This window comes from Poecilia formosa, unplaced genomic scaffold, assembly GCF_000485575.1.
Source record: "Poecilia formosa unplaced genomic scaffold, Poecilia_formosa-5.1.2 Scaffold80, whole genome shotgun sequence".
In the NCBI taxonomy this organism is placed as follows: domain Eukaryota; kingdom Metazoa; phylum Chordata; class Actinopteri; order Cyprinodontiformes; family Poeciliidae; genus Poecilia; species Poecilia formosa.
The window spans coordinates 526,644-549,141 of NW_006800019.1; the positions used below are offsets into that span (position 1 = coordinate 526,644).

A 22,498-nucleotide genomic window follows, 5' to 3' on the forward strand; every position below is an offset into this window, starting at 1 on the left:
TCACTTGTCAGGTTGCCTTTTGTCAGTTGCCAACCGGCCACTTCGTCCCGACAGATCAGGGGCGTTTATTGGCGTCAACAGCGCGTGTGAATTTCTCACACTCTGGCTCCCTCTAGTGGCGTTAAAGAAAAGCGCGGTAAGAATCTTCTCGAAAGGACAATAACGCTCAAGAGGGTCATTTACGTATTTAATGTTTTTTGTTGTTGTTGTTGTTGTTGTTTCTTTTTTTGTCAGGATTATTTTGTTTATTAAGTGCATGGGCTATTCAAACCAACCTCCAAACAAACCTGCTTATGCCACTGGCTGCCAACAAGCTACCACCTCCAATAACTGGACATGCGTCAATATGGAGGAATTTTGTCCCACTCTTCTTTGCAGAATTATTTCTGTTCCGCTTATTTCTTTAGCATGATTAGCCCTTTAAGGTGATGCCACAGCAGTTCAGTTGGATTTAAGTCTGAATTTTGACTAGGCCACTCTGAAACTTAAATTTTGCTTTGTTCCAGCCATTCATTGATAGACTTGTTATGCCATGGATCATTTGTTCTACAGCAGTAGTGCAATTAAACTCAAGAATTGAAACTGAAATTTGTCTTCACAGTATTCTGCTAAATATAAGAGATGCACATTTCTGAAAAGTGTTCAATTTTCCTATTGTAAGTTTACAGATTTTTTTCCCAAAAGTCTTTGAGTTCATTTATATTTTCAGATAGGCCTTTGTGATTCTGTTGGTCATCGGTAGTTTGGGCCTTGTAACTATAGTGGACAAATTTTGCTAATTCTCTACCAGTGAGGCCTGCAGTGCTTCAGATGTTCTTATAGACTATTTTGGGATCTCCTGGATGAATTACCAGGAGAGTTATTGTCACTTTTAGAAAGCATTCCTTAGTATTTTGGAGCCAATCTTTTCAAGAAAGTCTTAATATTTCCAAATATGTCTGATCTCAACTAGATCGGTCTATTTTAATAAAATTTTAGCTTTTAGGTTAGCTGTAATAGATTATTTGCTCACTGCTACACAAATCACTCAACATTTGTTTCAATGGGATCAAACTACTTAAATGCCAGATTTGCTAATGTGCATCTTCATGATCCCTTCTAATTCAACAGTTTCTGGGCATATTCTGTACTTATTTATTCATACTTCCTTTGGTTAATATCTTGATGAAGTAAGACATCTCTTTGCATTGCAAGACTTTTGATAATCATTTGTTATCATTTTACCTAACCCTACATTCTTGTTTTGAAAGTGGATGACCTCTCATTTTCTGAATTTAGATAAAAGTCTAGTAATTATTTTCAGTCATAAAACAGTCTGGGATTCAGAGTCTAACAATTTATTTGCGTTTGACATTCCCATAGAATTTTAGCCAGCACATTTATTGGGAACTTTAAGACGACCTCCTTCCAAATGTGGGCTGAATTTATGCACACAACCGTGGCATCCAATCAAGACATTTCCAATACAGTTTTGTCATGGTTTGCAAAAAACAACCCTTCCTCCTTCTACCCACCCCCCCAAACAATCATGCAGCAGGTAACAACAAGAGTTCCAACAGGTGTCCAAAAAAAAGAGATCACATTTCTCCTTTCTTGGCATCGCTGCACTGGATTCCCTTGTAAAGTTTACAGAGGAATTTATGATCTTTCTTATTGCATACAAAGCTCTTAATGGCCAGGCACTGTATTATTTACAAGAGCACCTTGTTCCCTATAACCTATTCGGAGCCCTTTCACTCTCAGTATGATGCCTTACTTGCAAGAATTTCTCACATCTGAATGGAGGCAGAGCTTTTAGACGAGCTTTCCATTTGAAAGCCCTTCCTCGCTGCATTTAAGACTAAGCTCAAAGCTTGCCAAATAACAGAAGAAAAATAGCCTATGTTCAAAGAAAAACTTTATAAGTTCATCAGACTATGAGCACTTTGAAAAATTAGAAGAAGGTTTGGCTTTTTTCCCCATTTCCTAATATTTTAGTGATATGCTGTTCCAAAATAAACGCAATGTGCTTACCCTAATAGGGGGGGTTGAACGTGTAGAAGAACTAGCCCTGACTCAGAGTTAATAGACAGCTGTCTCCCCCCACATCAACTATATTGTTGCTATAATTTCTGTAAACTTTTTGCTGTTGCTATACTTGATGTCCCATTCATACATGTTTCACAAATGTTGTGGGGTTTATTATATTGCCTTGTAATTTATAGTGCCATAGCTTAAGACCTATCCATTTTCTCTGGCACAGGCTTGGTAAAGTTGGTTAAATGTTTGCAGCTATTTTTTTTCTTTTTATTGTTTTTATTGCACCCCCTCCACACACTCATACACATACACACACACATTCTGAAGGACTTTGGCGCCACCAGCGGAGGGGCAAGCCCCACACTTTGAATAGCCCTGCCCTAATATATGTTGACCCACTTACCAAGAGGTTGTCTTCCAAAAAAAAAGTAAGGTTACAGACAGAAATTTAGAAAAAAGAAAAAACAGCAAAAAAGAGAGTAGGGCACGTCAGGTTTTGGTGTCGCTTGTTCCTGCCACAGTGTAGGTGTTTTAAAATTACACATTTGACCTGATGGTCCATTTTACCAGAACTTGAAATGTATGTTGCATGCGGTTGTTTTCAAAATAAAAATAATGTAAAAATGAGATACTTCTTAAATTTGGGGGGATTTTTTTTATTTGATTTTTTTTCATCTTTTTACATGACCAGCTTAAGCTATTTGTCTGGGACTCAGCTGAAATCGTCCATGTAAGTTTAAATAAAACAGTCCTAGAATGTAAAATCTTAGCTTTCATTTGCATTATCTAGTTATATGAGAAAAGTTTAGTTATGTATATGTTCAGGAAGGATGGCTGACTTTAAAATGCTGCAACCTGATAACACAAAGGCAGAATAATAACACATTACCCTGATTCTATTAGTTTCACAATGTTTCTTAATTTTAATTAAGATTTTAACTTGAAGACAAATCGGCAATGTGTTGAATCGAATTACATTAACTGTCTCAATTTGTTAATCTGAAAAAAATGTCCTCGACATATGTCAATGCCATATGTTGCCACTGAGGGGCGCTTTATACAAACTGCAAATCATGCATGTTGTATGTGTATTTTTGTTGATGGCTTTACATTGTATCTCAGATATTGGGATTGTCAAGAGTCACTTGACAGTTACCTTGACTGTGGCATTTACGTTGATGATGAAAAAAAATAAAGGCAAAAAAAAAAAACCGAGAAAACGCTTTCCGTTTGCAGCATGCCGCCAGGTTGTCATCAGTCCAGTTGCACATCTTTATTTCTGCGCGTGTACATGGCTTTTAAAGTTGCCACTTGCGCGGTATTTGGCACCGCTCAGTGTTTATCATCCGTCACCAGCCCTGCTGCCTGTCAGAGAGCAGGCAGTCACGGTGAGCCACGCCTCTCGTCCATGTGCTTGCTCCTCCAATCGCCTTATCCCTACGCGCACCAGTATTTTGCATAAAATGTGTATCAGTAGGACAGCGCACTCTCCCAGGCACATGTAGAGCGCACATGTAGCGTGGCTTTACTGAACGCAAGGCACGGCAGAATAAGCCCATCAAACTCCCCGCAGCTCCATGATCCCCACCAATGAAAACGCATAAAGTGTGAGAAGAGGAGGTGGGGGCACAGGGTAAACGGGGGCGGGGGGAGGTGGGGTGTGGAAGCAAAAAAGGGGACTGGAAGATACAAAGAGTGAGCCAAATCACCCTCCCACCCCACCCACCCCTCTATGCGCGTACACACGCACACACACACACACACCAGGCACAACTATTCAAGCTGGGACGAACGGAAAGGCGGTCACATTTCCTATGCTCACCTGCAAACGTGATTGATGTGGGTGTTTGTATCAGTGGGTGTGTATGTCATGTCTGACTCTCTCGCGCCGGTCAGGGATTTGCTGACAACACTTTCTTGGAAGCTGTGAGAATTGCTCAGTCTTCTCTCGTGCATCACCGCTCACGCTCCACAGCCGCGCACTTTGCAGTTAAGCAGCTCGCGAAAGGCATCCAGGTATCTCCTAGCTGCCAAGCGGCAACTTGCAAAGAGAGAGACTGCCTCTTAACGCACCTGCACCAAAGACCCCAGACGCGCACTGAGCGTATTTTCATCACTTCTTCCAGTTTCGCGCTCTATGGAGCAGGTGTTTTCTGCAGAGCATTCTTTTTACTTCCTCGTCAGTCTTCAAAAGACGTTTGCGCCTGTGTAAAGGCATTCCTCGACATCCGTGAAGTTGCTTTAAAGTCGTCATCAGCAACAGGAGAGAGATGGATAACAGTCCTGGAGGTGGTAAGATTATACTTTACTTTTTTATTTGTCTGTTTGTTCGTTTGTTTAGTTTAGTTTTTTCACCTTTAGGAGTTTTGTTGTGATGGTTGAGGTTATGAGTATTTTTATCTGCAAGGCAAGTCAGTTATTTAAATTATAAAAGGAAATAATAAAGACGTATATCTTTAAAAAATAAAATTCAAAGTAAAACATTTTATCTTGTATTTGTCTATATTATTCATAAATATCACTATTAGTATTAATATACTTTTAAAAAATTAATGAAAGCAAGTATTGGGTTTTTCTTTCGTTTGAACTTTGCAGTGTCAAGTGATTTATTCTGACATAGCTCGCTCTTCACTCATTGAATATATTTAGGTTTACTTTAAAGTCAATGACGGGCTGTGTCGCTGCATGTGTGTGTAGAACTTCGGTCTGCGAGGCGCGGACTCGAGCTTTCGCAGAGAAGCGCTCGCGGTTGAAGTGAGGTTGACCACTTCCTGTAGTTCTCCATGAAAACAAACTCACGTGGAGCTACAGTCACCAGACTCTCGCTGCAATCGCAGTCTGACAGCACTTCATCTGAGCTCAAAGACTGTCCGACCTCAAGGGTTAAAAATAGAAGCGTGCGCATAAAGGTGTGTGTTTGCGACATTCAGGCGATTTGGTGAAAGTTTGGAGTCGCGTTGTCTTCGCCTCTCGTTTCTGCTAAGAGGCATTAATTAGGCGGCGGTCTCTCGAGGTCAGCCAAAGGAGCGCGTGCCCTCGGCTTTCCTCGCCTAATTGGTGGTCAATCATTTACAACAGCGTCACGTTCCAGCGCAGGTGATGCGAGCATCCTGAGCTCTGTCAACATGTTATTCTGAACCCACTCACCTGGTTTCTGTTTATACTGATAAGTGTACCAGTGGGTTTTAGTGGAGCTCACGGGGACATGAATAGTTTATGACTGCTGTAGTATTCATCAGATGCAGACAGTTTCAGTTGTTTTACGAGCTATTGTGATTTACTTTGCGTTCGTTTGTGCAATAATATTTACAAGTTACTTTAAGCCTGTATGTTTCAGTCTAATATTAATTAATTCCCTATTGGCAAGAACAACAATTTAGGAATGATGTTAGATAGTTCATGAATGTGATGGTGGGATATGAATTACTTAGCCTAATGCTGGTATGGTTTGAAAAGTGAAAAGTGGAAAAAGTAGTCAGGAAAAACCCTTAAAGGTTATTAAATTAGCCTCTTAAGAATGGATGGTTTAAAATATGTGCCATAAAGCTGACCTGGTAATCATGACTTGTAAGCAAATCATCCAAATTTGACTGAGTTACAACTACAATTGAATTGTAATGTAACTGAATCTGTCTATATGGTTAGATTATGTTATTGGAAATTGATTAAACCTTTTTGTCTTTTAAGATGAAAACTGAAATGAACTGTGTGGAATTCAATTTTGAGGAGACCGTTGTTAAAGTCTGGATAAAATCGAAAGATTGTGAGACAGTCGCAATATAAAATCAGGCACCGTCCACAATGTGAGAAAAAAAGTAAACCGATTCGTAATAGTTGGCAAAAACATATGATTTTTGACCTGAATGTTCAACTGCACTTGATAGTCAGTCCTTCAAACTTCAGCCTACAATTTGCTTTGACACCCCCTGCTGGAGGCTCCGTGCATGGCAACTCGATATCAACTATTTAGTCATTGATGTTGCAAAGTGAAAAAACTGACTGACAACCTGAAGAAAGGTAATACTTTCAGAGCCAAAAAGTGTCAAAACCAAATTATTTGACAGTAAATCCCACAGTTTTCTTTGTAGGCTCCAAGTAAATAAGAAATAAATATGACATTTGAATATTAATAAACTAGCTACACGACAGGAATCGAGGCTATGTTGTTACTTTATGAGCATGCGGGTTACTGTGGGAACTGGTGATAAAACGAATGAATTCGGTTAATATCGCCAGAAATTAGTGGATCCTATTCATACACTGACACATGGGCCAGATTTCGCCCTGCTGCCTGACTGACAGTGCAGGCGGTGTTGTAACTAGCGTATCCTGTCAGACCACCCTTTTGCTTTACACGCTGCTCTATTTAATGCGGCCCTTTAATCACAAGCCCCCTTGGCGTGCCGTAGAGGCTGCGTTTCCTTGCTGGAGCGCAGCTTCATGTCTTCCTAAAGAAATCTTCGTCAAAAGCCTCCCTCACGTGGCCTTCCTTACAAAGCCGCGTGCAGCGCGTGAGATAGCCAGGCCCTCCTTTCCTCTCTTCCTCTCCCCTCCTGCCGCCTCACCGCTCTCACGGACGCTGCTGCTTTTGATGCCGCCTGCAGCGACAGAGAGGGAGAGCTTGGTCAGTGGGTCAGCAGTTCCGTGCATTAACTCTCCCCCCTCCTCCACCCCACCTTCTCTGGTCACGTTTCTCTTCCGCATGCTCTGTTTGCCTCCCGAACTTTATGCTTTCATCTCCCCTCCCTTCGTCTCATTCTCTCGCGCTCTCTCTCTCTCATTTGGATCACGGAATCCGCAGTGTGGTAGAATGTGTCTCGGTTTCCAGACTGCAACATCTGTCCGCATTAGATCAGGGCACACATCCGCTTAGGGTGGGTTTCCGCGATAACGTGACTGCTTCAGATGATGCAGATAAATCTGCAACAGATAGCAGATAAATCTATTGTCAAACACCGAAGATTATTTCCCTCATCCTTGACTGAGCAAATTTTTACCCAATGAAATCCCTTCAGCTTGATTCGATCTTTATTATATGACGCCTATGCTCAGTGTAAGGATAGGTGATTATGCCAGCACTGCAATGTGATGGCAACCACTTTCAAGAGATGCTAGAGGCACATAGACACACTTCTATCAAGTTCCTGTGATATTGACCTACTTACGCAAGCCCGTGGTAATGAAGTCTGCTGCAAACACCCAAGTGTTCACATCCAGAAGTGGCACAAAATAGCTCATGGCCTCTCTGCACCATTGGTTCTTGAGCTTTGAAAACCAAGCACCATCTTTGAAAGTGGAGCATTTTCAAGTACCCCCGTCTTGACAGTCATTCTAAAACAGCAGTAAAACAGAACTTGAGTTAAGAATTGCAGAGGCAGGCAAGGTATTGTTGGTTGAAGGATTCTGCTTAATGGTAGGTTCCATTTTCACTCAAATGAGGACATTTTCAGTTTAAAAAGCTGGAAGTATTAACAGAGAGAGCCCATAAACAGGAGTTTTGAGTGGGAAAAACGGATATTTTCCCACCAAGCTTGACCTTTATTTGTTGATCTGATAATCTCATGAAACCTTTAACAAAGTATAAAATATTCTACAGAATACCAGTACAGTATTTTGTTGTCCAAATTGCAGAGAAATATATTCCTGTTAGCCTAAATGCTAGTAGCAGTTAGCTTAATAAGGTCAGCTCAACTGATTGAGCAAATATTGACCTGGGTATGTCAATATTTCTCCAACAAAGAAACAAAAATTAATAATATGGTTGTGACTAAAGAATAAAATGTTAATTCAATGCTGACGAATTAATTTTTTCTTTCAACAAACAAACTGGCAATGTTTGTGTCCAAAGTCCACCAAACACGATCAGGTGCACAAGAAAAAGAAAGAAAAAGAAAGCAACGTGCTTGACTGTTGGGTTGTTCACTACTCACGTTTCTCTGCCTGCACTCACAGATTAGTGCTTGCACGAGTAGGCAACTTAAGCCAGGCTGAGAGGAATGATTGACTCAATGAAAGATGTTGGTATGACCTACATTGTAACTGTTTTCATATGATAGGAAGCATGCTAGTCTCTCTTGTTTGTATGGGAAATCACAGTGAAAGTTGAAAAAAATAAGGAGGAGTTTGACTTTTGAAAGTTGCTTTCTTCAGTAGTTATGTAGGTAGTACCTATAGCAAAGAGTTCTCATAGAACAACGTAACAACTGGACAATGGCACATGTCTGCACATTCATAGTAAAAATAAATAAATAAAATTAGAAAGAGCAAAAAAATATCAAGGTGTTTACCAGTAAATATGAGCCAAAAGCCAGACGGAGGTTGAAGGAAATCCTACCTTATTTTTAGATAGAAGAGCCTGCTGCAATAAATTGTTCCTGAATTACCTTATTGGTCTCTTTTATGGCTTCAGAGAAGCCTTGGCACATTATTCTTTACAATGTTTACAGTTCATTGAGGTGTGCACGCATTTGCGAACTCTAGCCTTCTAAGGATATTGTCGAGATAGTTCAAACAGGCTGAAGCCTGGAGATGGACTTTTTTCAGCTTTTTAGTTGTACATTTGCTGTTGAGTGGGATCATCATCCTGCTCCATTATCAAATTTCAGAAAAAAAAAAAGCTTCAAGTGAGAGTTAAAACTGAGTGAAGACGTTAATATAGAAAGAAGTCCATGACTGAAGCAGTAGAAACTTGGACCAGGCTGTGGGATAGAAGTACAAATCATCACTTTTCCACTATTATGTATGACAGTGGGTATCAGGTAGTTAAGCTTATATTCTGTGTTTGGTTTTTGGAGCCAACCCTCCTTCTTTGGTCTCATTGATCTACAAGACAAACCTAAAGAAGTCTTTTTGTATATTTTATTAGCTAAAACAAGGTCTACTACTGGGAATCCCTCTTGGCTGATATGTTCCATCATCATTTTTTATTAACTGAAACAAGCTATCCACAAAATAGTTTTGCCTCTGCATATAAATACATCAAAGATCATCTAATAGTCTTCCTAAAAACATAGTTGGCTTGCAAAAACAAGCAATAAAGTAGATTTCCACTATTGGCAACTTGACTACCAAATGATTTTCAGCTATAAAAGTCCTTTATTACCGAGGATTATATTGTCAACAAACCTCCCACATGGCTGCTAAAAAGCAGAATGCCAAAGGGGTTATTAATTGACAGTTTTAACAACTCTTGCAGTCATTCATAAACACAAGTACATGTGAGTCTTCAGGTGGACATGCAATGTGTCGGGGTGGAGTGGGAGGCTGAGCGTTTGACTGTGTGCGTTTAAGCTCATGAGAAGTAAAGCAGAGAAGCCTGTGTCTGCTGGATATGACTCTGGCATGAGTCAACAAATCCACCAACACGTGCTGGTGGAGGGATTATCAAAACAATTGAGCTTGTGCTGTAACTTGTGCAGCAGAGGGGTTGGTTTGTTTGACACACAGAGGTCAAAAGGATAACAACTAGTCTGACTGCACTTTGATGCGTTGAATGAAGCAATGCCTCACACGCAAATGCAAGAATATTAATTACAAGTCGTTGTTTTTTGTTGTTGTTGTTGTTGTTGCTTTATACGTATTATTTAAAACATCCTGTTGACATAGAGCAGCACAATTTAAATTTAGCATTACCTCCTATACTTCTCGTTTACGTGGTTCATGAAGTTAGCTACCTCTTCGCAAATAACTCGACTTGCATTTCTAAACTTTGGTCCTCTGCGCCAACTCACGCCCCCGGGCGCTTCCCCCAGCCTGCGTTTGTTTATAAACACTGATTCAGACTTCAGATTTGGCGTGTTTTAACCCCCCTCCCCCCTTTTTACACGGGACTGCGGATTTGATTCGGGCAGTAACCGTGTCAGGAGTCCATGCATGTGAGGCGGCGGTCAGGTGTCGTGCTGTTTAGCTGAAGCTGGGCACGGTGCCACGGGAGCGCGGCTATTATTGGAGCGGAGGAGGCAGCGGACCCCGCAGACACGTGAGGTCGCGTCTCAGCTCATCCACAGCGCCTGGCATGAAGGGGAAGGGAAGACGGGAGATGCGGGGGATGCAGCACATAAACAGAACCTGAGCAGTGCATTAACGCGGCAGGAGAATTATTTACCGACAGTGACGTTCGGATGGTGCATTCAGCAAAAAAAAAAAAAAAAAAAAAAAATGTTGCCAGTAGTATTTTTAGTCCCAGTTTATCCGCTGCACTCAGGAAGCTGCATACAAACGGACCTGTTCTCCACAAATAGAGCTTTGGCGGTATTACATCATAATGCATCCTGCAAAGAGAAGCTAAACCGATTTCAGTGCAATAAAATTTAAATAAAATCAGTTTTTAAATAAAATATGAGAAACGGACAAAATAAACTGAAGTTTTTCAGCTCTCAAATGATTTAAAAAAAAAAAAACAATCTTCAAAATACACAATTCCAACGTTTTAATTTTGTGAGTGTCCAGAAACCAATATTTGGTGGAACATATTTAATTAGAATTTTTATGTCATGCTCTCCACCTCTCTTTTACAATGCTCTTGCTTACAAGTAATCATCTACTCAGTATATCTTTAAGTAGAATGATTCGTGCTTCTGTTGTAATTCAGCAGACATTGAAATGAAATGGATCTCAAACATGGTGACCTAATTGCAGTGGTCTGTTACACTTTGCAAGAGACATATTTAGGTCAGAAGAATGAGACGGTCATATTTGGGGGAGGGAGAGGGACAACTCTGTTTTTCTGTTGCAGTTTTGTATTATATCTGATTATATTGACTGTATTACTCTACTAATATTAATATAACATTATATATTAATGATAATAAAATGGAAGGTTGAATGACACTGTCAGCAAAATTAGGCGTAATGTTGCTTAGCTGTGAGGTTCAATGTCGTTCATTCTTCTACGCAGGAGGTGGAGTCATCCTGTACGCAGGGTCTTCAGGCAGCGCAAGCCCGAGCCCTGGCAGCCCCTCCAGTGGGTACCAAACACAGTCACCCTCTTCACACTCCCAGCCTTCGTCTCCAGAAGAAGTTACCTTCACTGAGATCGGGGCGCTCAGGCAGGGTCGGACGACTGGGGCCAACACCCCGACTTCCAAACTGGTGTTCCAGTTCCCAGAGGTCTTCAGCGCTTCCTCAGCCGCCGCTGCTCCACAGCAACCCTATGCACACCCTATTGCGGGAAAGAGACCCTGCGGGTTTGCGGGAACGTTCACCAGTTAGTGTTCCTTCTCTATTTTTACGTACAAATATATGTATATACATCTACTTCTTCACCTTTTTTCATTGAATAAAATATCTTGTTTTTCCATTCTCAGAGACGGGTGGAATGGTCCTGCTCTGTAAAGTTTGTGGAGACATTGCATCCGGTTTCCACTATGGAGTGCATGCATGTGAGGGCTGCAAGGTGAGACACTTAACAAGAAAATAAAACAATGACTATGTCTTAAGTGTTAAAATTTTCTATGACACTTACACACTCCTTTTCGTGCCAGGGCTTTTTCCGCCGCAGCATCCAGCAGAACATCAACTACAAGATGTGCGTGAAGAACGAGAACTGTCTGATCATGCGGATGAACCGCAACAGATGCCAGCACTGCCGTTTCAAGAAATGCCTCTCCGTCGGCATGTCGAGAGACGGTGAGACACCCTGACATATTTCTGTTTAATGAGAGAAACATGTGCGGAGCTGCCAAAATTTCACAGTGTTCTGATTAGCCAGAAATGGACAGCCAGAAACTAAGTCAGTGCTCATATGTAGGTCTGTGAGAGAGAAGGTTTTTCAGGTCATCGTGCCAGTGGCTCAATTACTTTCCTTTCTCAATATAGGACCTGCACCTGTCATTCACTTTTATTTTGTCACCGCATTGCCACAAAACACCTGGCTATGTATCACCCTCTTAAGTTTCTAAGTGTCTTTTTGCTGCCCTTCGCAGCATCCTCTCCACAACACATTTACCTTTATCCTCTTACTCCCCCCACCTCCTCCATGTTCCTATACACTGTTCCCTTAGCTCTCCTACGCCCCTCCTTCGGACAGTGATTTATGAGAAAAGGAGCCCTCTAGTCCCTCAAGTTATCTATCATATGGAAAACTGCAGCAAACACAGGAATTATTTTGGGAAATTGGAACAGGGTCAGCTTGATTACCTTGTGTATATGTGTGCACATCTCGCTGCTGTTAATGAGGAACAGGGCAGCAATTAAGCAAAGCATGCAGAAAGCATCATTGTGACAGGCTTCCTCGGGCACAGCTCTCCTGTTACATGATTTTACCTCTGAAAGCTGAGCTTGAATTGATCACCTATCATCCCACATTAAAGGAGCAGTTTGGTTGACCTAGAAAAACAATACAGATTTGTCCCCATCGTCTACTCACACATCGTGACCTACTTATATGGTGTAGTTTGCCTGTTTTCTTCCTCTCAGTATGGTTTCTGCTTATCTCCGTCCTCCAGCTCTCTGCGTTGCCTAATCTAGTAAAGAGGTTAGTGTTATTTCTGCATGTGCTTGACACTTCTGGTGCACGGAGAAAATTGGGTGGCAAAACTGCAGCTCGACAACGAGACAGCCGGGCCGACCCTCCGAGGGGGGAAGATTTTTGAAAATGTTCGGGACCACAACCTAGAAACCCCTTTTCTTCTCTGTTTCAACCATTACGAAAACAGGAAAACCACATGCAACTGCCTGCAGCCCACAATAAATAGTACACCCTGATTTCACTCCAGCAGGCAGCTGTGCGACTCAAGCTCTGAAATAAGCAAATGTCACAAGTCCGTTGGTAGGGTGGCACACTTTTTCCTTCTCTAACCGGAGCATCATATGTAGAGCAACAGCTCATTAGTTTGCACTTGTTTTGTTTGAAGCATAATGAAAGGGGTCTAAGCGCACATTGCGTGCGTCCCCCTCAAAAGTTCCCGCAGGCGACAGCAAGAGGAATGCATATTTGCTAAATGCAGCAACACTTGACCTAAATACACTTTACCTAAAGTATCATTAATATGTAATTAAGAAAAGAGTTCAACACACAGAATGACAATATAGTCCATTGACTCACTATTGGCTAATTGCAGATTTACCTGTAACTCTGCATAAAGAAAGAGCTGTGCTTTCCCGGATCTCAGTGATGCTTTCAACACAAATGATCATAACATAGTGATTGACAGACTAAAAAAAGTTGGTGGTATTGTCTGGTACTGTGTTAGATTGGTTGAGATCTTTTTAAGGATATCACTGCTATTTTATTTAATTTGGTGATCATAAATATGAGCAAACAAAAAGTCCATTTGGTGTTCCTCAAGACAGTATTTTAAGGGAACTTTTAACTATTTAATATTCACATACTACCCCTATATTAAGGAGTACAAGTAATCTCATTATAGCTGGCAACAAACAACTTTATATTTGTGTCACCACATGGATAAAATCTATTCCAGTCATCAAGACTTTGTCCCCATGCCACCAATAATTTAGATACAGAAAAGGAGGGGGGGAGGAATAATAATTTTTGTCATCATTTTCAAAAAAATTTATGTATTAGAATCTTTACTGGTCTCTGCAGCAAGTATTGCATCCAGAGTCCTGACCAACTCCAGGAAGCTGAATCACATCAATCCTGACCTCAAATCACTGCACTGGCTTAATTTTTGTAGAAAGAGAGATTATAAAGTCTTTTTTAATGATTTATTAGGCACCAAGTGTGCAACATGAACCATGTTGATCTATGGGGTCATCAGAAACCTGTGTTCAGAACTTTAGGTTGGAAGACAGCATTTAGTTTATGAGCTCCTCAATTAAAGAAACAAACAAACAACAAAAAAAACCTGTGATGTAAAGAAAACGCAGACTTTTGTTTCACCCTTCCCTTAATGGTTAACGGTTACTTCACCATTTCACTTTCAGCATCTTTTAGCTATTTATTTGTTTTAAATGAGCATTTTAAAGAGTCTGTCATTTTTTGACGTTTACATTGAAATTTACACTTTAAACATGTATCTTGTTTTTAAAAGTATCTTTACCGCTGCTCCATGTAAAGAAAGGCGCTATTGAAATAAACCTACCCTGCCTTGCCTTACTTGCAAAAGTCTTTGAAGTTGCACCAGTTCGACTTTTTCTTGCCTTATCAGACTCAATCTTGTGGGTACACACAGACACACAGTCCCACACTCTCTCTTTCTCACTTTCCTTGCTTCACCTTCTTTTATGTCAACCTTTTCACTTTTTTCTTTTGACTGGCTCCTCAACTCATATCTGAAACTTACTTGTCTCCCCTCTTTTTTCTTTTTTTTTTTTTTTTTTTCTTCCTAAACCTTCATATCATTGACATCATACGCATGTTGCCCCACTGCCCTACTTACAGTTTGAAGGGAGGGAGAACAGGAGGAACAGGAAAGAAGGGCTGGATGGAGAGGAGGATGAGGCAGATGGCAGCAGGGGGTCTATAAATAGCCTTTCCAGCTGATGGCTTCTATGAGAAGGGAGAGGTCGGGATACGAGTGACAAAACAGCAGAGACTCGATACGAATATTTACTTGATTTTGATAGTGAAGTCTGAAAGATTACTGCAGATTGCAGTCTGGCGTTTCCTTGACAATATTTTCCTCTCCTCTCAGTGGAGCTTTGGTATCTTTATAATTTTAGCTGCTGATGACATTCTGAAATTGTACAGGTACGTCGTGACCATGAAAACGTGGTCCTACTGTTATTTAAAAGTAGGGAAAAATACAGACTGCCCAAGTTGCCCAGCCCAAGTTTTAATGTTTTCCCTCTAATGTTTATGTCGTCCTCAGCTGTGCGTTTTGGGCGCATTCCTAAACGGGAGAAACAGCGACTTCTCGACGAAATGCAGAGCTACATGAACAGCCTGAATGAGTCAGCTGCCATGGACATGGACTCTTCAGTGAGGGACAGTACCATCAGCACAGACGACTGCAACTCAAAAGAGGCCATTGGGACCATTTCCAAAGCCTATCGGGACATCTTCACCGGCAACAACAGCCACGAGAGATCCTCCAAAAGGGCCATTTCCACTTCCAGCAGCAGCAGCAACAACAATAACGCATCTACCTTTTCTCGGGATGGTGGTTTCCAAGCATCATCTCATCCCAACTCCACCCAGAGTTATCAGTCGAGCCCCGTCTCCCATGCAACTATGTGCCCCGTTGCCTCTAACAATAACCAACCTGCGTTTCACAAAGTGGACAACAATCACTATTCGTATTTAGTGTCAACAAATCAGAATCATAACCAGTCAAATACTGCAATGGGGCAAAGAATCAGCTCCACCAACCATAACAGTTTTCCCTCTGGAGAAGTCGCCCAAAACCACCCCTCCACCTGTCCATGGAAATTACCACCAGGAGCTAAAGTGCTGGTAAGGGTGAGAATTGAACAAATATATCATTGAATGTTATCTCTCATTTGATCAGCGATTAATATTTTTGTGGGGTTTCTCCTCCAGGCCTGCCCTCTCAATGCGTGCCCTGTATCAGGAGCAGAGCGAACAAGTCAGGAGATATGGGAGTCCTTTTCTCAGTGTTTCACCCCTGCTGTGAAAGAAGTTGTGGAGTTTGCCAAGGGCATCCCTGGGTTCCAAGAACTGAGCCAACAGGACCAGGTCATGCTGCTAAAGTCCGGCACCTTCCAGGTAATCTTAATAACATATTTTGTTATTTTGTGTTTCGCTCCTTGCACACTATAGATTTTGTTTTTTTCTAAAAAAAATTTTTCTTTTTCAAATTATTTGTGTGTTTAGGTTCTCATGGTGAGGTTTTGCACTTTGTTCAATGCTGAGCAACGTACGGTGACCTTCCTAAATGGCCAGACGTACCCTCTATCCACTTTGCGAGTCTTGGGCATGGGGTCTCTTCTGGATGCGATGTTTGAGTTCAGCGAGAAGCTGGGCTCCCTGGGACTGGAGCCTGATGAGATGGCCCTGTTCATGGCTGTGGTGCTGGTTTCTGCAGGTGAGACAAAGAACTGACATACATAGTCTCATGCAAAAGTGATCATTATTGTCATTAGGAACTCAAACTTGTATTTATTCTGTTGGGAGTCTAAGTGATGGAGCATTGCAAACCAACATTGTGAAGAAGAAAAAACTGAGTTTGCATTTGATCCCTTTTATTCTCATAGTCCTAAATAAAATCAAGTGCAACTAAATACCTTCACATATCAACTATTTAGTAACTAATTAGTCTACATGTGTGTAATTTAATTTTTGAGTAAATAGAGCTGTTTTGTGAAGGCCTTTGAAGTTTTATATCTAACATTAGTAACCAAAGAACATCGCCCAAGGTGCACACCAGACAGATATTTTCACTCCACTTCAAAATTACAATAGGCTCTCCTTCACGCTCATCTATGATATCACATTCCAGTGAGATATATTATTTGTGGTTGGAAAATGACAAAAAAATGTGAAGAGGTATTAATACTTTGGCAATGCGCTGCATATGCTGCAGCGCTGTGAGCAATTGTTTCTGAAATAGTGAGACCATGAACTAACACTGTAAACAACTGACGCTGTGAATCTCCGTTCCTCCCAGACTGTTCTGGCATCTCAGATATGAGAGCCGTGGAGCAGCTACAGGAGGGCCTGATCCGCGCCCTTCGGTCGCTAATCAGTCGCCGACGCCCAGACGACTCCGCCCTCTTCTCCAAACTCCTACTGCGCCTACCGGACCTGCGAACCCTCAATAACCTGCACTCCGACAAACTGTTGGCCTTTCGCATTGACCCATAAGGAAGAGACTTGTTTGCTGCACAATTACACAAAAGAAGTATACACACAGATGTATACTGTGTGTTTTTTTGGTCGAAAGACCGGACTTCCTTTTAACTGCGAGGGACGTGATGTTGTGCAATAAGAATGTTTTGTTTTTTTAAAGGACAAATGAGGGGAAGAAACATATTTCTGACAGATTTTTGACATATATGCAATGTTTTTGAGACAAAAGACAAAAAAACAAAAAACAAAAAAAAACACACACACACATCCATAAAATTCATGTACATAAAATACTCTCATTACCTCATAGGAGACATTATTCCAGGTAAAACTTAATTAGTAGAGTTGCAGATAGATTGTTGGACAGATCATTTGTTTATTTCCTCGTATAGGCAGAAAATGATTCTAGTTCACGTTGTCCATTTATGTTCATTTGGTATCACCGGACCAGCACTAAGCAGCAGCTGAAGGATGAATATTGTAGACTAACACAATAAATAATTAGGGACCACTGGTGACAAATGATCAAGTATTGAGTTGTATTTAAGACAAAAAGGGAACCTGTATATATATATTATAGTGAAGTCAGAGCTATTAAGATAATTATGTATTTCTGTTTCACAAATTATGCCATCTGAATTGAGACCATTGTTTTGACGTGTCATTTGTGCACAGTAGGATTCAGTCTGTTGCACATTTGTACACCAGAGATCGGGTTGAAATATCAGAGGCTTTTTTGTATTATTTTGTATAAGCATTCTGTCTGGATCACTGTACTTCATCACATATGGACTGGTAGAGACACTCCCCTCACAATGAACCTTAAAGCTTCTTCGTTTTTATTTTTTGTCACTTTGTAAATATGACGTTACCTTGTTATGTATGTATGATTTGCTGCAGAGATTTAAAGGACCGAGTCTGATATAAAGAAGAATGTATTCGACCTTCCTGTAACTCAGTGAGGGGTCTGGCTGTACGCCTAAGAGGCAAAGCACAGGTGAATGTGTTGAAGGGAATTCTCAGATTCTTGGGCACACTTCCAAATGTTAGATAATATAACCAGCCAGCATAATCCTTGATATCACCAGCACTTAAAGCTCACGAACTCATCCTTTCCCCCAAATGTTTGTCATACAAACAAAATAGATATTTTTTGGCTGGGAGACTGAAGTTGATCCTCCCACTGTTTGTTTGATTATGGCTAATGTGCACATCTTGTACATTTTGTAAATTGTTTTTTTTTCCTCCTTAATAAAAGTAATACAATGACAAAGTTCAAATTGTACTTTACTATGTTCCTGTGTCCATTTCACATCTATTTTGAGAAATATTGGCTAAAGTGCATTTAAATTCAGGGTGTAGCCTATTTTTGTAACTAGTTCTATAAGAAAATATAGTTAATCCAAGTATGACCTGATGTATGTATAAAATAAGCTGTACAGCAATCCAAACTATATGGCATTCACTACGATCTGGAATCATTACCGTTAAACATCTGTAAGGATGTTATTGAAAAAATAGACATTTTCCAGCTCCCTCCATATCCATTTTAGGATTCAGCAATAATATAACTCTAATAAATGCTTGTAATGCTAACTAAATAAGACAAAGTAATATCAAGTGAATTAAAACAAAAACAAAAAAAGGGAAAGTAAAGCAAAGTAAAATAACCCACTATAAAGAAAAGTTAAGTGTAAAAAATGTAAAGCAAGAACAAAAAAAAATAAATTTAATCTAATGGGAAAAAAACATCTAACAAGCAGTAGAGTAACATAAGGTTAAGGTGAAGAAAAATAAGTTTGAGTAAAATACTAAAGTACAGTTAAAGCTAAATCAAGTTGATCATTAACTAAAGTGCAATGGCATGATATGGCAAAATTAAAGGAAAGCAGAATGGAAAAAGTAAAATCAAGAGATATGAAATAAAGCTAAATAAATAGAATGAAATTTAAGGGTACAGTAAATGGTTTGGTTTTTTCACCAATGATGCAGGGAAAAAGTAGCTCAGAAAAAACTGGTTATGCCACGTGAAAGGGACCGTCTACAAACTTGAGTAAAAAAGTGAGGTAGGAGCGCCATCTACTGGTGACAAAAAACAAACATTGGATCCAGGAAGAGAAGGATGTGTTTGCTAATGTTCACTTGCTACAATCCTAGACCATTGCTGAGTTGTTTAGTGTTAGTCATTGCTAAAGTGTACATTTAATATGGGACCGGTGTTAACCGATATGGTAAGATATATTACACTCTATAATTTGGATGCCAAAAATATTCGGCTTATTGCATTAAAAACACTCGCTCTTATCTTGGTAGTAGCACGTTAGCTCACATGCTAACGACAACTGTAACAGGAACTGTTTAGCTGTATATTCATTTTAAGTGAAGTTAGCTGTCCATAATCAGTCTTTCAGCTTTTTATACTTGTGAACCTAATGTTTTCCGGTTGCAACCAGCTCTTTTTTGGTGTTAGGTGACCAAAATCAATGAGTGAAAATAGTATTATTAGTGTTAAAATAACATGGTGAATATTTTTACTCAGTAGCACCTCTGTTGTGTTTTTCACAGTTCCAGAAGAACAGGAGGAAAATACATGGGAAAGTTGAAACTCCGCTTTGACTAACTGTGTGCAGCACGACTCAAGATGTTGGTGACGGCTTACTTTGCGATAATTGTCCTGCTGGCCCTGTGTGTCGGCTTGGAGTTCACAGCACGCCGCCTCACACCACCTCAATCCACTCCCACTGCTGTTGCCAACCCGGCTTTCCGTCGATTCCAGAGCATATTTCTGCGGGCGTACCTCCTGGCCTTGTGGGCAGACTGGCTCCAGGGTCCTTACCTCTACAAACTGTACCGCCACTACAGCTTCCTAGAATCTCAAATAGCTATTTTATACGTTTGCGGACTGGCCGCCTGCGTCCTGTTTGCTCCGTTTTCAGGCTGGCTGCCTCAGGTCCTGGGCCGCAGACAAACATGTCTGCTCTTCTGCGTGACCTACTCGGCCTGCTGTCTCACCAAGCTCTCCAGGGACTATTTTGTTTTGATCGTGGGTCGCATCCTGGGGGGTCTGTCCACATCCCTGCTCGCCACCACGTTTGAAGCCTGGTATGTGCACAGACATTTAGATGTCCACGACTTTCCCAAAGAGTGGATCCCCAGCACCTTTAATAAAGTTGCTACCTGGAACCATGGCCTGGCAGTGGGAGCAGGGCTTGTAGCTAACTTGCTGGCTGAGTGGCTTCACTTGGGACCAGTGGCTCCCTTTCTGCTGGCTGTGCCCTGCCTTGGCTGCTGTGGCTGGGTGGTACTAACAGACTGGGGTAAGGAGGAGGCTGAAAGAGGTCCTGAAGGAGATAAACCGACTCTGATACTTGGCGCTGCAACTGGAGGTGTCATTCGTTTGTCTGCTAAAGAGCGATTTTCACGCAGCTGCCAGGAGGGACTCCGTTGCCTGCTGTCAGACAAGAGAGTCCTGCTCTTAGGTGGTGTGCAGGCTCTGTTTGAAAGTGTCCTCTACATTTTTGTCTTCCTGTGGACTCCAGTGCTGGACCCTCATGGCCCCCCTTTAGGTATAGTGTTCTCCTGCCTCATGGCGGCCTCTATGGTGGGCTCCCTGCTGTACCGCTTAGCCACTTCCACTCGTTATCATCTGCAGCCTGGTCAGGTGCTCTGTCTCGCCATTCTGATGGCCTTCTTTTCATTCTTCATGTTAACTTTTTCCACCGTGCCGGGACAGCCGAGGCCTCACGATTCCTTCCTGGCCTTCCTCCTGCTGGAGCTGGCGTGCGGCCTGTACTTCCCGGCAGTCAGCTTTCTGCAGGGAAGGGTGATCCCAGAGGAGAAGCGTGCCGGCGTGCTGGCCTGGTTTCGGCTACCGCTGCACCTGCTGGCCTGCTTGGGACTGCTGGCGCTCCACGGAGAAATCTCTGGAACAGGCGGGGGAGAGGGCGGCGGCGGCACCAGACACATGTTCGGAGGCTGCGCCATCATGATGCTGGCGGCTCTGATGGCCGTCATTAGTCTTTTCACCCTGAGCAGGAATGACATTGACCTGAGACTGGAGGGATGCAGAGGGGAGGGGGAGATGGAGTAAAGACTTGGGCCACATATCAATTTAAGATTGCCTGATTTAAATATGTAATTTGGTCAGACTTCACTGGGATAGATTTTTAGTTCACATTTGCCAAATAAAGGAAATCAACAAGGGTTGTCGGTAAATTTAGTGTAGTTTCAGTTTTTATGTTTGCTTGTTATTACCTGGTTTGTTATTTATGAATGTTGTACACCCTTCGTGTTTAAGGATGCTACGGGAAAATGGCTGCATCTGGCTTCGTTTATTAAACAAATTCCTAAAATGCTGCACAGCCTCTGAGTCTTTCTGTAAATGATTTCAGGTACTTATACATGGCTCCAAAAGTCCATTCATAGGATGCAATCAGTTAAATGCAACTCAAAACCTCCATAAGGTTTAGCAGTATAGGTACTTCATGGAGAAAAAATGGAAAAGTTTAGTTTACAGAGGCTTGAAAGTATATCTGTAAAGCTAAAGACAATATTAGCAATCTATAAGGGTCACATCACTTCATCTTTTCAGTTTCATATGCAACTTTTGTCTATTTTTGTCCATGTTTCTGTTCTTTATAATTTAAAATGAAAGCATTCCATGGCATGATGCTACCATATGTTACTGTATGAATGGTGTTTTCAGAGTAATACACAATGAGATTTTTTTGTTGATTTTGTGCAAGACATTTTGTATTTTGGGCTAACCAGCTTACTTTTGGTCTGAAAAGGCTGCCATACTCTGGGACTCAATGGAGTCTGCTTATTAATTATCTGACTTCTGAAGACAAATGCACAGCAATGGACTTTGTTTTAGGATATCAGAGAAGGATGAATATCCCTTTGTTCACCTTTAAAATTACCTACTTTGTGCTGGTCTATCACATAAAACATACATACTGCTAAATATTGAGGTCTAATTAATAAATTATGTAATTTTACATTTGATTTTAATAAAATGTGGCATGAAAGTGTCTACTTTGATTCATTTATGTACAGTAAGCCAACTTAATTAAACTGAAAATATTTTTGCCAAATCTGATGTAGAACTCCCCCCTCCAAAAACATAAAAAAATTCAGCTCTACACCAACTCCCCACTCCACCACCTCTGCTGCAGACCGTATTTCCAGATTTCTCTGGACTTACAGACCTCAAAACGCATCACGCAGGTCTCATGCTGCCGCTCCCCACTTTCCGAGGGGCTGTGGTACAGTCCCAGTTCTCTTCTATGGAGCAGCTTCCTCTGGATGCTGCTAGAACATCCCTCCGTGGGTGTGGGAGGGGCATCCGCACAAGTGGAAAGTGCGATGTTTTGAGATTACATCAGTGCGTCATCAGAGCCCGGTGTTCAGTCTCATCAGACAGCAGGACGCATAAAAAGTCCAAAGCCCGATTTCCCAGCTGTTAGTTCACTGTTTTGGCTTTGAGAGGTGCATTAACAGGGAAGAAGACACCAGATCCCCACTGACTGGCTGGTTGGCAAGGAAACCAATACAAGCTGCTGACGGAGTAAAGACAGGCATCAATACAAGCTGCTGACGGAGTAAAGACAGGCATCATGACACAGGGCAAGGTATGAATGAGCTGTCCTTGTCCTCTGTTGTTGTCTATGTTTACCTTTCTTCTATCTATCTATCTATCTATCTATCTATCTATCTATCTATCTATCTATCTATCTATCTATCTATCTATCTATCTATCTA

At 41.3% G+C, this 22,498-nt stretch overlaps 3 protein-coding genes across 6 annotated transcripts in view; all 3 read left to right on the forward strand.

Annotated features, from left to right (window-relative positions):
* The first annotated feature begins 3,716 nt into the window (after positions 1–3,716).
* On the forward strand, positions 3,717–18,004 carry LOC103141111 (nuclear receptor subfamily 1 group D member 1-like). 3 transcript variants are annotated; one of them, XM_007556563.2, is made up of 8 exons: positions 3,717–4,311; positions 10,916–11,224; positions 11,325–11,413; positions 11,502–11,646; positions 14,796–15,379; positions 15,467–15,652; positions 15,761–15,971; positions 16,554–18,004. In XM_007556563.2, exons 1-8 carry the CDS (start codon positions 4,290–4,292, stop codon positions 16,748–16,750), a joined length of 1,743 nt encoding a protein of 580 aa, XP_007556625.1. In that variant the 5' UTR covers positions 3,717–4,289; the 3' UTR covers positions 16,751–18,004. The 3 variants fall into 3 exon arrangements, with proteins under 3 accessions (XP_007556625.1, XP_007556626.1, XP_007556624.1); XM_007556564.2 differs by having other exon boundaries at positions 3,717–4,308; XM_007556562.2 differs by lacking the exon at positions 3,717–4,311 and having other exon boundaries at positions 10,419–11,224.
* Positions 18,005–18,818: 814 nt separating this feature from the next.
* mfsd5 (major facilitator superfamily domain containing 5) lies at positions 18,819–21,092 on the forward strand. The gene is made up of 2 exons (XM_007556566.1): positions 18,819–18,966; positions 19,301–21,092. The coding sequence occupies exon 2, from the start codon at positions 19,377–19,379 to the stop codon at positions 20,823–20,825; it is 1,449 nt and encodes a 482-aa protein (XP_007556628.1). The 5' UTR covers positions 18,819–18,966; positions 19,301–19,376; the 3' UTR covers positions 20,826–21,092.
* Positions 21,093–22,083: 991 nt separating this feature from the next.
* LOC103141113 (protein lifeguard 2-like) overlaps positions 22,084–22,498 on the forward strand; it is an 8,449-nt gene continuing 8,034 nt past the window's right edge. Inside the window, exons 1-2 of one of the 2 annotated variants that reach the window (XM_016673695.1) lie at positions 22,084–22,295; positions 22,327–22,368. In XM_016673695.1, coding sequence (XP_016529181.1) covers positions 22,354–22,368 — 15 coding nt within the window. In that variant the 5' untranslated portion in view covers positions 22,084–22,295; positions 22,327–22,353. Of the gene's footprint in view, positions 22,369–22,498 lie in introns of both variants that reach the window. The other variant, XM_007556567.2, reaches the window with a different exon arrangement.